Source organism: Bombus vosnesenskii, unplaced genomic scaffold, assembly GCF_011952255.1.
Source record: "Bombus vosnesenskii isolate JDL3184/JDL3185 unplaced genomic scaffold, Bvos_JDL3184-5_v1.1 scf7180000013272, whole genome shotgun sequence".
NCBI classification, from domain to species: Eukaryota; Metazoa; Arthropoda; class Insecta; order Hymenoptera; family Apidae; genus Bombus; species Bombus vosnesenskii.
The window spans coordinates 3,645,689-3,660,780 of NW_022882930.1; the positions used below are offsets into that span (position 1 = coordinate 3,645,689).

Genomic DNA, 15,092 nt, shown 5'->3' on the forward strand with positions numbered 1-15,092 from the left:
TTTGTAATTTATTTAAATTTTCTTTCTTTATATAATAAGATTTTATAGAACATATATAATTTTGTATGGTAAATGATTTCTAATATTTTGTACAACGAGAACAAGGATAAATTAAAAGAATTTCGTCTTTTTATTTCATGACGTCTTTTACATATTGACATTACATTATGAAAGTACAATATAATGCTGCAATATTGGAGATCTTAAATATAATTGCTGTTGTTTTCTAAAAGTATAGTATCAGATTTCTTAAAGATATTATCCACTGAATGCTATAATGTACATTAGTTATTGTAATAAATTTACTTACAGCATTTTAGAGATGGAATTAGAACATGGACAATCATGTAAAGGCCTTAATAATATCTCAAAATTAAATACAAGTTAAATGTCATAGTTTGTTACCCATTCCTTATTTCGTTAAATTTTTCGATCCCAAAAAAGTACTGGCTATTAATAATAAGTAATGAGTCACTAATGTTTGTCCAAATTAACTTTGAACGCTGTTGTAATATTGTAAATATAGAATAAGTCGACTATATCAGTTTGATGCATACAATAGTAAATAATTCTGGTACAAGACCTTACATTAAAAAGCATTCACAAAGAAAAATTACTGTCAGAATTTACTTTTTAAAATATCAGACATCTAATGATGTCATTTGTGCTTTGATTTCTTCTTCTTTTTTGCTTGTTTGTTCCTACTCTTTGATTTTTTTGATTTCTTTTTATGCTTTTCCTCATCTGTACTTGTTTCAGATGAATCTGAATAAGAATCTGAATCAGAACTACTATCTTTTTTCATAGATTTCTTCTTCTTATGTTTTTTATGCTTCTTCTTCTTCTTTTTATGCGATTCATCTGAACTATCTGAATCAGTAGTAGAACTATCTGAGGTACTGGATGAATCTTCGCTACTTGTAGATTTTGATCGCTTTTTAAGTGACTTTATATCCATTTCCTTTTCTATATCTGGTTCATCGAGTTTGAGTTTTTTGGTAGGTAATGAAACCACTTTACCATCTTCACCATCTGATTCTGAGTCTGAAGCACTATAGTCAGGTTCAAAACTAGCTTCATCGAGCATACTACGTTTACGATCGGACACAAGTCTTGGATTCTTTCTTTGCTTCTTTATAGATTCTGTAGCTGGAGGTTCAGGATTTTCATAATTTATTTTAGTTTCATTGCTTTCAGGTTTATCTTTTAAACCAATATTTTCTTTATGCTTCTGTTTCTTCTCTAAGTTTTTTTCTTTATCTTTCTTATGTTTCTTTTCTTTCCGTTTCTTATGTTCTTTGGATTTGCTTCTACTTCGATGTTCTTTCTTTCTTTTCTTATCTTCCTTTGTTTTCTTGTCTCTACGCCTATCATCTTCTTCCTCTCTACTCTTCAAAAGACCTATCTTTGGGATATCATTTCTTTTAAACGTGCAAGATGGCGTTCTTCCTCTTCTTTCTTTATCTCTATCTTTTTCTCTATCCTTATCTATCCTTTCCCCTTTAGAATCGTTACGAGTCGATCTGAAATCTCCCCTCGAATCAATTCTTGGATCTCTTTCTGATCTTATATCGTGTCGTTCACTTCTGAAATCGTTTCTTTCTTTTGAACGATCACCTCGATCTTTATTATCTCGTTTTCTGTCATCGAGGAATACCTTACGTTCACTTCCTGGTATAGTTAATGATGAATCAACGCGTCTATCTAATAGTGGAGATATTCGTTTATCTCTTGTACTTCTAGGAGATCTACTTCTGGATTGATTTTCACTTTTCATCTCACGTCTATCTAAAAAGCTTTTTATGGGACTAATTTTCCTTTCTTTATTTTCATCTACTTTTTCACCCAATCTTTCTTTGGCGGAAAGTCTTGTAGGTGAATAAGTTTCTGGAACTGGTTTGAATTTTGTCCGGTCTAATTTAGCTTTCTTCACTGGTTCCGTTATTTCAACGTTTCTTTCGTTTCTTCCTACATTTATAGTAACATTCACGCTCTTCCTTGCTTCTCTATTAGGTTCAACTTCAAGTACTTTAGGCTCTGGATTCTGATATAGTACTTTTCTACTTTCACTTATCTTTTTAATTTCGATAGGTCTAATGGCATTTATAGCTTTTTGGAAAATCGCATTTTCTGCTCTTTTTAGTACCTCTGATGTAACTACTTTTGCGGACTTAGGTTCATCCAATTGTATTTTTTCCATAGGAGATTCGCATACATCGTCTGTTTTTTCTGTAGTGTCATCTCTCTCCCATTTAGAAAGTTCAGGCATCGGAGCTAAAAATTCATCCTTTTTTGGAGACTTTTCTTCTAACAATGTACTTTTTTCTTCTGCTTCATTTTCTGAAAGTAAAGAATACTTCTCTGTTATTACAGTGTTTATTTCTGCATCGTCTAATCCACTATAAAGGCTATCAATAGGTTTAATATCAGATTTTAACTCTGGAATTGGCTTAAAATTAGGATTAGGAGGATTTGTTCCAAATTCTGTATGATCAATTCTTTCTGGACTGGCTTCATGGAATTCGGGAGGTTCTGGATTCATGGCTAAAGATTTATCTTCAAATTTTTCTTTAATTGATTCTTCTATAACATTTTCGGTAGGAATGCAAACTATCCTACTCTCAATATTTTCATCTTCAGTACTGGGTTTTATAACATCGGTTTTTGTGGGTGACATGCTTTCCTGTTTATTTTCCGCAATTAATTCTTCGTGTTCAGTTGGTTTAATGGGTTCATCTTTCACAATCTCTTTTTGCCCTGATTTTTTTTCTTTTTTCTTTTTCTTTTTCCTCTCCTTTTCATCATCTTTCTTCTTCTTTTTTTCTTTAATTTTCTTTTCCTTTTTCTTTTCTTCATTTTTTTCTTCATGATCCTTTTCTTTCTTCTTTATACGTTCAGGAGATATATCTTTCGTATCTATCCTAGATTTCTGTGAATATGGAGTTGGACTTTTTCTGTTCTTTTTTCGTTCCATAGACCGCCTTTCATAACGTTCATGTCGGTCCCTATCCTTTTCAGTTTCATAATCTCGTTCCCGTCTATCTTTTTCACGAGAACGATTTTTGTCATCTTGTTTGTGACGATCTCTTTCATCTCTGTAACTGAAATAATATTGGTATTATTGTCATAGAATAAAATCAAGTCAATTTAATTACGCTATTTGTAAATGTAATTAACATTTTTTATCTAGATAAAATAACTTATGTGAACATACCGATCTTTATCATAGTCTTTCTTATCTATGTGCCTATCGTCTTCTCGTCGATCCCGAGTATGCCTATCATCTCGTTCTTTCTCTTTTTCCCTTCTATCGCGATCATCTTTTTCTCGTACTCTGTCATCGTGATCTCTAGGTAATCCTTGTCTTTCACGATCTTCGCGATCTCTATTCAAAATTCTTCTATCTCTTTCATCTCTTTCACGCAAACGATCATCTCGTTCGCGTCCCCTAAAAAAAGTGATAGTTATATATAATTTTAAATACAATTTTTCGGATTATTTATGAACGAACTATATGCTTATATACCTATCTTCTCTCAAAGGTAATCTATCTCGATCTTCAGCATCATGATCTTTAAGAGAATGCTCGCGATCTTCTTGATCTCTTAATAAACGTCGATCACGATCATCACGTAATGATCTTTCAGAGAGTTCTACACCTGGCGGTGATAGGTCATAGTATCCCTCTGTTCCGGGAGGTGCAACATCGTCAAATCTTTTGTGAGGCACATCTCGTAAAGGACTACCAAAACGTTGATTGGATGGTCCAGGATACCTGCTGACAAAAAATTCACAAAAAATGTTCATATTTTTGTTCAATTACCTCAAAAAGTTATTTATAAGTCATACATTTGATTTATAAAAGCTCAGTGCTATGTAAATTCTTTAATTTATAAGTTATTAAAATTTAAAATAGAACTAAAATTTTTATACATTTATTTATATCCTATAAATCTAATTTCAACTTATAAAATTTATTACAATATTTTTATTTATAAATTTATATATCTTTTTGACAAAAATACATATAAAAGTATGTTAGTGTTGTTTAATTATATGTACGTTCATCAATTCTAGAGAAAAAATTACAATTATGCTTTATCTAAGGGTTACTAATTTTAAAAAAATTAATTTGACCATTTTGTTTTCCTTATTGAGGAATTATTATGAAAAGTTAAAACCTTTATATTAAAGTTGATTATGAAACCTTTATACTAAAGCTGAAAAGATGAATGAATAAAATTACCTATTATCAAGTATATTTACTGTCTATTATGTCATAAAAACGAAAAGTAAATAAATCAACATTTATAACTTCAAATACATTATTGTGAGCACAAGAGTAGTATATTGATTGTACTCATTTAAACATTAATGTTGCATATTTTACTCACCAACAATGTGCTATTATACCATATAAATACTGTTACATTAGTAAATATGTTGTACAATTTTTAAGTTTTAATCAATATTATTTTGATAACTTTCTTATGAGTATTCTATGACATTTTTTTACTTCAAGCACTGAAAACAGACAAAAGGAAATGTTTTTTCTTATGTTACAAATGTTGATTTGGCCCTGAATTCACCTGATTCAGAAACCATGCAGATCTGTCAATCAGCTGGGTAGCTTCCACAATCTCCAAGCTGGTCCTTGCCGTATACACTTTCCTTGCTTCTGTCTTCTTCTTTCACTTTTTGGTTATTTGTATATTTCATAACGTAATGTCATTATGTACATACAAATAATATCTTATATGCATGCAAATGACAAAATCAATCATTCAATATAAGAATAATAACGAATTAAAAAAAAGGAAATCAACAAAAATATATGTTATTTTCATAAAAATATTTCCTTACGTCGCGTATACAAAATTACATTTTCTTTGCAAATAATATTGTCATAATGATCTTAAAAGAAAACATAACATTAAACGTTACAGAATAAAAAGTACTTATCCCTCTACAATCAAAAACAAAGCTTAATGTTCACATGAATCACAGCATAAAAATAACTAGCTTGTAGTGTTATGAACCTACTTTAGTTAAACGAATTTTGTCATGCTAAATAGTACAACTTTACAATTTTGAACAATATGCTTAACGCATATAATAATGACACTTACGAAAAAGTTTATAAAATCTTTCTGTTCATAAAAATTTCATAGAAATATTAATATAAATAATATTAATACTGTAATAAGTATTTTTCTGAATTTAAAAGTTTCTCCAAACACATTACAGCCTTCCTAATAATGCAAGACATTAATGTCTATTCGCACTCATTCCACTATTATTAACATAACATAATTTAATAAATTCTTTCCTTAGTTTTCCTTCTAATAATAAATTTTAAAATTATTTTAGTACTTACAGAAGTTGATTGTATATATTACAATATTCAAAAATAATTTTGAATTCCTATATTTTTAATAAATCTATATGACTAATATCAACAAATTATAAAGAAGATATAAACCACGTATAATTAACTAGTCATGTGATTATTTACGATAACTCTTCAGTTATGTCAATAAAAATTTCAATCATTGTCTATCACAGATAATACAATACTGAATTCAAATGCTATCAGTTTCCTAAATCATAAACTGATACATTAATGTTGCATGATTTAATAATACAGATAAAATTTGTTATTGGAGAACATGAAATTAGAAAGGATCATTAATAATAAGATCTTTTCTATTTCATTTATTATATTATAATGTTGTAATTAACAACCTTATTTGAACAATATTTATACAATACTTTTTAAAGTATTTTTATAGTAAGACATAAAAATAAATAAATGTGCTTAGACCCTTTCAATTAAATGTTTTCCAATTTACATGGAAATTCTGAATTATATGAAATTATAAAAAAATCATGTATTATTTCAAAATATATTTCATTACCAGCTTATGTTGTTTACTCAACTTTTTCTGCAACTGTTTATGGGTTTCAATTTAGTAATTGGTATGTATGAGAAGCCGAAATTTGTTTAAAATTAATGGAAATATTTAAAACACAGAATAGATATTATTAAAATATTAAGTACAGTATTGCAAAAATATAAAAATATTCATTAATGCAATAAAAATCAACTTATTACGAAATAAATTGATTCCTAAATATATATACATATTCTAAATTTTCAAAATATCTCGATTATCCAGTTTATTTTATTCAGTATATTTATTTATATATCAAAATTTCATTTTTTCACTATCCAAACTTTCTTTGGGTAATCAAGATCGTAATATTTGAGTTTTATTTCATATGTATTTTGGAACTTTACTCAAAAGAATAAAATATTTTTTAGAAATTATCCAAGTATTTCTACGAAAAATCTCCATAGTACATACAGTATTTTTTAATGAAAAATACAGCAAAAGAATACAACAGAAAATACACACACACACGAGCGCGCGCGCATATATATATATATTTTATATATACTCTTTTTATATATATACATATATACACACGTATATGTGTACATGTGTGCGTGTGTGTATGACACACGCATTCGTTTACACACTCGTCTATAACTTTGTATTGATTATATAGATCAAATCAGTCTTTAGAAAAACAATAACATGAATCTTTTCCTTTGCAAAACATTTTGTTCAAAACGTCAATTTTTTCAATTGAATTTAAAGCTTAATATTTAACTTATATATGTTTTTTAATCCTTATGAACCGAGATTGTTAATGGCTTCAGAGACTTATAATCTACGTCGTGAATAAAGTAATGACTTTTTTGAATCGACAATATATCTAGAGAACAGTCGTTACATTATTTACAACTTAATAATTTATTTAAAAGTTAACAATTATTTCAATTATTTTACTGTAATATTTTCTTAATGTCGAAAATACATAGTAATAAAATAATATTACTATTGTTGTTATAGTCATTACTTTTAATAATTAAATACTTAATTGAAATGCAGGTGAATGAAAATAAATATTTTCAGTCAGGTACAGTTATGTAGGAAAATAAACTCTTTACAATCTAACATTATCATTTTTATATCAACCCATACTCAAAAATCTCACAGCACACTACTATTAACATATCACTCTTGTGACAACAAAAATTTAACATTATTTGAATAGTTGCATAAATTTATATGTTTTTCATTTATTGCTTTTCACAAAATATTTTTAATTAGTAAAATAGATTGACACAATTTCTTGATTTATTACAATCAATTTCTTTCATATAACATAGCATATTTTATTTTAATCCATAAATTATTAAAAATTAAATTTTATTGAAACTTACATGTGCACAAACTTAAACTAATTTATACAACTATTCTTGTGTGTATGCGTGTACGTGTGTGTGTGTGTGTGTGTTCGCGCGCGCATTTTGTATATGCATATGTATGTATATATACGTATATTCATACATATACATATATATAACTATGCTTTCAAAAAACATATATGTATACATTATCTTTAAAATGTCATAAAATTGATTATTTCGCTTTCGCTACATTCACCATAATTCCGGAGCAGTCTTAACCAGGACAGCAGCATAAAGTACGGTAGACTGTCTGCTTAGCGTGTACATGAATTAAAGTACTATTGAGGCGGAAATACCTGTTGTAGGAATCATAATAGTCTTTCCTGTCCGTAGGTGGAGGTCCCAATGACATAAGTGGTGGTGGATGACTTCCACTGACTAGATGCGGCAGCAAAGGCGGTATATTATGCTGAGCTGCTTGGTTCCTTACTGGATATCTCGGTATTGGTCTATCTCGAGGGGGTAAATCCCTCTCTCGATCTCTGAATTGATAATCATGTGCTGGTGAATCATTGTAGTAACTATTGTATCCTTCTCTAGGTTCACGTGATCTTGGTCGATCCCTTTCACGATCCCTTTCTCGCTGGAATCTAGAAATATTATTCACAATTATCATAAATTAATTAAAAGATTCGTTAACAGTTATTTAAAATGAACATAATAATGTAAGTATACCTTGGAGGTGATCTAGCTGGTGATCGATATCTAGGAACTAATTCTCTATCACGTTCACGATCACGTTCTCGATCACGTTCACGTTCACGTTCACGTTCACGTTCACGTTCACGCTCGCGATCACGTTCACGATCCCGTTCACGATCTCGATCACGGTCGCGATCACGATCTCGATCACGGTCACGGTCACGATCGCGATCACGATCTCGATCACGGTCACGGTCACGGTCACGATCTCTTTCTCTATCCCTTTCTCTGTCTCTATCTCTATCTCGTGACAAAGATAGTCTAGGAGATTGACTACGTGAATATGATCTAGAACTGTAAATAATATAAAGAATTTCAATTTTATTCCAATAATTACAAATGTCACAAATATTGAAATAGTGTAGAAAATTAAACTCACCGACTAATTGAGAAGCTTCCACTTCTTGATCTACGTTTTGGTGTACGACTTCGTGCTCTAAGAGGTAGAGGTGATCTTGAAGATCTTCGTTTTGAAGGAGGACTCCTAGATCGACTTAAACGAGGTGGGAACGGTGATCTCCGGCCAAATGAACGTGATCTAGATCTACTGTAACTACGAGATCTGGATCGTGTTCGACTTCTTCTCCTATGTTTTCCAAGCCTTCTATCTCGCTCATCTTTTTCTCTAAGCATTCGTTCAAAAGCTTCTAATGGATCATCAATTATACTGGAAATAATATTAATATTATGATAATATACCAATCTACTGTATTGAATAAATAGCAGTTACCTTTATCAAAGTATATCAACTTACCCAGGTGGATTACCATTATGAATATTTCTACTTAATCCTGGTGGTGGTGGTTGCAATCCTCTATAACTAACTGAAAAAATATGAAACGTTTCTAAATATTTCAAACCAAATAAATTACCTATGCTAAAAATTTAGTTGTACAATTTGAAATACAATTGTCTATTAGAATATTACTTACGATGATGTATTCCCCTAATTGGTCTTGGTGGTCCATTATAATTTCGAGGAGGTTGTGATGGTCTGTACCCTTGTTGTTGATAAGGAGGTCTTTCATATCGTGGAGGCCCATAATGGGAGCCTTGCTGATGGGGATACATAGGTATCCGATGACTCATATATGGATCTGGCAATAATGGTGGATTATGTGGGGGTACATTAGGTGGAGGTTGATTATAGCTTGGTTGAGGGATACGATCTTCTCCCGGTGGAAAAGGTAAAAGAGGTGGCTGATTACCAGAAGAAGGCACATGTAAATGTGGTTCATCAACCTAAAATAATAATATACATGTATATATAAATATGCAAATGGAATATTTTTAATAATATAAGTGTAAAATATTTCGAACTTACTGTTGGTGTGCCTGGACGATCTTCAGTTGATCTCCGTATAGCATTGTCATAATGTATATTGGGTGGATAATGTCCATCATCAGATGGTAAACCTTGATAATTTTTTGATGGGGGTGGGTTCATCAAATGTGGCAAAGGTGCTCCTTGAGAATTATAGTCGCTATGTTGTGAATGTCTAGGAGATAATGATCGTCTCCGATTTACTGGTCGCAAATTTTCGATTCTACGACCACGTTCTCCACTTCTAAAAGATAACAATTATATAAATTAAAATAATGTTGGATAGAAAGTTTGAAACTATAATTAATTAGATTAGGCTAGAAACAGTCTATATACATAGCTATAAAATACTATTACAAATTATAAAATTAATCCTATAAAATAGGTGTCAGTTTACTACTTAAATATTTTTACCTATCACGATGTCCATCCCTGCTGAAACTTCGCCTACGTTCTCTTGATTGTCTTTCACCCGGATATTCATTCTCACGTTCTTTCTTTTCACGACTTGGAGGATCACTTCTTTCTCTATCTCTTTCTGGTGAACTACCAATTGCAGGTATTGGAAGTAATGGTTCAGTTCCTGGAGGTGGTGGAACTTCTGTTTCCTCGTCTGTTGTTAACTTTGTTACAGTATCACTTTGCAAATCAGATTCTGATGCTGTTTCTGGAACAGCTATTAAAAATGATATTTAATATAACAATTTGTATTCTATATTTCATATTGTTGAATAATTAAATGATGTTTGCAATATCTCATATCGATCGTTATGAAATTCGGAAGGTAATCTACCTTTATATTTGAGGTTAAACATAACCTATATCAACTAATGAAGTAAATTTGAGCATAACTTATCCACTATGTAATATTGTACGTTTATGTAATAATCGAATTTCATTAAATAATACAAAACAATCTTTTTAAAATCGTTCTTATCCTGTAATTTTATTGATAAAATATAATTTTGTAACAAAGATTGTATCAAAAATAATTTTTCATATTTTAATAAAATAAAAAAAGATGTATATAATTCAAAATGCTCTTTTTAAGAATAAATTTTAGCAATTAATATGTTAAGTTACGCTTTAAAATTTTCCAACGTTCTCTGCATTTCTAAAAATTTATGGATTGCCTTTCATTTTACAAAAATATAGAAGCTATGTAATAAAACTTAGATATTTAAAAGTTCTACTCACTAGTTGTTTGTGGTTGTGTAGCTCTAGCAGGAAATTGCTGTTGAGGAGATTCAAAATTTGTTGTTTGTGATTCCGTATATTCTTGAGAGGGCACATTAGTTGTGTTTGAAGATTGGACACTTTTACTTTGGTTTGGTACTTGATTTGTTGCCTGGTCAGCCTTTTGTTGTTCTAATTGTACTATAGGCTGTCTGTTTGTTTGTGGAGATTGTCTATATGTCTGTCTTTTAGCATACCCAGTCTCATTCTTAAAATTCATTACAGCATTTCGTAAAAAGCGGTTGGGGATAAGAGTTTCTGGTGAAACATCTTTCTCATTACAATCTGGACACTCATGTTCTTCAGATTCTAATAAGAATGTCCGAATACCTGTTATACACATATTATAAAAATGCATTAAAAATTGATAGTAAATTCTAATAAATATAAATATATAAAAATTAAAAAAATTACATTCATCACAAAATGAATTTCCACAACATGGTATCATTACTGCGTCTGTTAAAAGATCTTTGCAAATATTGCACAATAGATCCTCTGGGATCTCTGGTTTTTCTATAGCAGGTTCAGGATCTTGTGAAAATGGTGGACGTTCCTTTTTACCTTCTTTATATGCTTGACTGAAAATTAAAGAAATAGTTAAACGAATTTTAAAAGTATATAATATATTTATTGACTTTATTAATCATTTTATATATTAGAACATACTGATCAATAGCTGGTACAGCATATTGACCCGTTGGTGTCATCATAGCACCAGGAACTCTTGGTCCTTCAACTGGAACCATAAAACTCCTAGGAATACCTGTACTTTTCTTAATTTCTATAGGTTCCTGATTTGTCCCAAGTGGACAATTTTTAATCCAATGTCCAGGTTGATGACATTTGTAACAACGATAATTTGCAGGTACATCACCAGTTTGATTAGCTCCACGTATTTTCATGTAACTGTTAAAGATATACATCATATGTAGAATTTTGGTATACATGTCAGATAGAAAACAAAAAAAGAATAAAACCATATACAAGATAGAATAAAATAAAAATTTTGCTCGTAAAATGGCATACTTTGATGGATCATAATCTTGTGTAGATTGAGTCATCATTGCCCGAATTTTGTCTTCTTCAGAGCCATCAAGCCTTGTAAGATCTACAGCTCTGCCTAAATTGGATTCATCTTTTAGGTTACTAAACGAAGGAGCATCATTTCTGTCCCATGATCGCTTTTGTTGAACTGTTAATGGAACTCTAGCAACAATAAGGCTAGTATTTTTTGCAATTAATGCATTATCATCCGTATAATCTAAAAGAATCATTTCTATACTTTACAAAAATTGGTATTTCTTATGAAAGTATTATAATTATTTGCGAACAAATATATAAGAAACAATGATAAAATATTCTATATTTGCCTTCCTTAGTTTGTGCATTTGTTATTTGCAGATCAAAATCAGTGTTCTTTCCTATACGTTTTTGATGAAAAATAGCCTTCTTCAAATCTGCTACGGAAATATGTAATCCATCAAAGGATACAGTATCATAATCTAAGGTAGATTTGAATTTATAGTGTACTGACATTTTTGTTATTTATATATCCTGAAAAGAAACAAAGAAAACTAAAAAAATAGTTATTTACAAAAAACATTGAAATTAAATGCATAAAATTTATAAAAATTACAAAAAAATGTTTTTTATAAATAAACAAATTTTAATAATAAAGTAGTATACTTATAAAATAGCAAAATGTCTCATTTAATTTATGTATATATGAATATATAGTCTTTGTTTTCTTATATATATAAAATTCATACAAATCACTTAATAAATAATTTAATAAAACTTCAACATAACATTTTACACAAACAACAAACTACATTAGTTTAGTTTATAAACAGCTTAAATATTCTCTTCATTATTCCTTTAGAAATTATGCCATATCTTTTCCTTTTTCTTGAAACTAAGCAAAATATTAATATTACACTTTAATAATCTTTATACAAGCTCAAAGTAAACACTATATTCATAATTTTATATCACATAGTTATTTTAATGCAATTAATATATAATTCCCTCTTTCAAACACAAATTCTATTTGTTTCAACAAAGGTTTAAACAGTGTTTTATGTTAATTATTTTGAAATATAATAACACATAAATAACAACAAATAAATATTATACAAACGGATTTAAAAATACTACTTATGACATTTAACAATAACATTAATAGCATTAATATAATTTATGTTACATTACAATACTAATACATTTGTGTGTACGTGCACGCACACGCGCGCGTGTCTATTTAGTCCAAAATATACATATATCTTCCATAGTATCAAAATATTTCGTACAAACATTGAAAGTCTTCCAAAAAATATTATGTGTAAATAGTTTATTTCTTAATGAATTTACATTCATCATAATACATCCACATATATAGACACATCCACAATAAATTCAAGTACATGTACACATATCTATACATGTATGTGTATAAATGAGCATATATATACATATAATAAAAACGCCCATATATATTACAAGAATTAACAAACATAAATAAATAATCTTTTTTAAGTGATGATAGCTTGATAGAACTAGAAACAATAAAATGCTCGATATTGGCTAATTAAAAACGCATTAAAAATGTTAGTGAGGTTAAGAATCAATGTTAGAAAATGAATGTAAATTGGAATATGAATGAAGAAAAGAGAAGAAGGAAGGGAGAATTATTACTTATTCACTACAAATACTCACTACAAAATGAATAAATTCAAATAATGGAAGCGATAAATGTATATTCATCCAGTACATACAAATATGATTTCCAACTTCTAGCATGTTGCGAGGAATAGTCAATTTTTGAAATATTTTTTATAAACCCCGAAATCAAATGTCTAACCTGTACACACATACACGTATTGACTGCGATAAAAGCAAGACATTCTGAACAAAACACTGCAATCGCATAACCGAAAAACACCAAGTGAATAATTCAATCGTCTATAGTAGCAATGACACAGTGAGTTTATAGATGGCACAATCAATAACATATATACGTTATTTCTTACCTTCAAAATAATGTTACAGTTTGTTGCATTTAGTATACTTTATTTATTCAAAAAAGGAAAATAATATTATCAGATGATAGATCATAATATATTATTTAGTACATTTAAATAAATAGGTTATTATTCTCCATGCATTTTAAAAACTTTTATATTATGCTACCTAATATTCTCTACGATTATAATAAAACACGAAGTATATCACTGACGATCTAGGGACATCACATTCAATCAAAACTCCATCAAAATGTGAAAACGATTCTCTCACAAAGTATCGACATAATTAATGCACGAATTATTGAACAAAATTATTAAATGAATGGTAGTACAAATAATATATAACAATATTTATTACTAAAAATGTATTTGATTATACGAAAGTAAAGATTATGCATAGAATGTATGCTATGTTCATTCTAATAGAAAAGGAAAATGAATAATTCTTTATAGATTATATCTAAGAGATAAATTTCAATTAATACTTATAATGTTGTATTTTATATTTATTACAAAATTATTATAAGCTCCAAAAATATACAATGCTCAATGATTATATATATATGCGTGCATATGTTTAGTTTATAGGATACATTTGCGCGTATACTAAATAACAAAAATTTTATTTAATTTTATATAAAAATTAAATGTTTTAAATTTTCCAAACTTCTCTTATTTTAAAAATATTCGGTTTAAAATTTTGTAAAATTAGTATAAAATGGATAAAAATTATAAATTTGTGAAATTCCTTCTCTTTATTCCTGAAAATCACTTATTTTTGTTTGTTAAGATTATTAATATTTGTTAATATTGATTTACGAAATGTATTATAATGTATTGTAAAAAATAATATTGTAATTGATATCAACACGTAATTCAATGTACAATTTTGAAAAAGTATTTTTAATACTACACATTCTTGTAATCAGCATTAAGCTCATAATGATATTATTTCGAGATCATTAACGTAATTACTTAGACAAATTTATACATAAAAAAAATTGAAACTTTATCATAAGTTTTAATGAGTTATGAGAACACTTGATATAAGAAAAAAATTGTTGTGTATTTTTCACTATTAAAATATTTATAAAATTATTACCGCAAAACTTCAATTTTTTGTTTTATCATAACAATAAAATATGTAATGACATTACATATTATGATATATATGTATATTAAAACTATGCATGATTTTTATATCATTAGTATAATATGTACATATACAGTTGATAATAGCATTGTTGACATTCTAGCAATGGGTCAATTATACTAAATAATAAAACTTATTTTTAATACATATCAGACCATAAACATTTAACTGTAAAAGTATGAAAACTTACATTTGTTGACTTTATCAAGCTCCTTAAATGCATTATATATTTTTCTATTATTTGTATTCTGATTACAAAATCAAAATTGATTTTATTATGCTTAATAGTAAATTTTATATATTTATCCATAAAATAATTAAATTTGAACT

The 15,092-nt window shown here is 28.6% G+C and overlaps 1 protein-coding gene across 2 annotated transcripts; it reads right to left on the reverse strand.

Moving 5' to 3' along the window:
* Positions 1-111: 111 nt before the first annotated feature.
* Positions 112-13,583, reverse strand: LOC117231505 (E3 ubiquitin-protein ligase RBBP6). 2 transcript variants are annotated; one of them, XM_033490012.1, is made up of 16 exons: positions 13,302-13,583; positions 11,957-12,140; positions 11,613-11,847; positions 11,253-11,492; positions 10,998-11,164; positions 10,545-10,913; positions 9,762-10,023; positions 9,348-9,591; positions 8,956-9,265; positions 8,778-8,847; positions 8,403-8,690; positions 7,997-8,317; positions 7,618-7,911; positions 3,527-3,775; positions 3,215-3,448; positions 112-3,101 (listed from the first exon to the last, which is right to left on the reverse strand). In XM_033490012.1, exons 2-16 carry the CDS (start codon positions 12,120-12,122, stop codon positions 659-661), a joined length of 5,892 nt encoding a protein of 1,963 aa, XP_033345903.1. In that variant the 5' UTR covers positions 12,123-12,140; positions 13,302-13,583; the 3' UTR covers positions 112-658. The 2 variants fall into 2 exon arrangements, with proteins under 2 accessions (XP_033345903.1, XP_033345902.1); XM_033490011.1 differs by having other exon boundaries at positions 3,527-3,778.
* Between the last annotated feature and the right edge of the window lie 1,509 nt (positions 13,584-15,092).

Bases quoted from the DNA above. Each gene is read 5' to 3' on its own strand.
- LOC117231505 (XM_033490011.1), bottom strand. From the start codon at position 12,122: ATGTCAGTACACTATAAATTCAAATCTACCTTAGATTATGATACTGTA. The intron at 11,493-11,612 runs GTATGCCATTTT...TATCTTTAACAG, and splicing joins CAAGATTATGATCCATCAAA to TTACATGAAAATACGTGGAG. The intron at 9,266-9,347 runs GTAAGTTCGAAA...TTATTATTTTAG, and splicing joins ATCGTCCAGGCACACCAACA to GTTGATGAACCACATTTACA.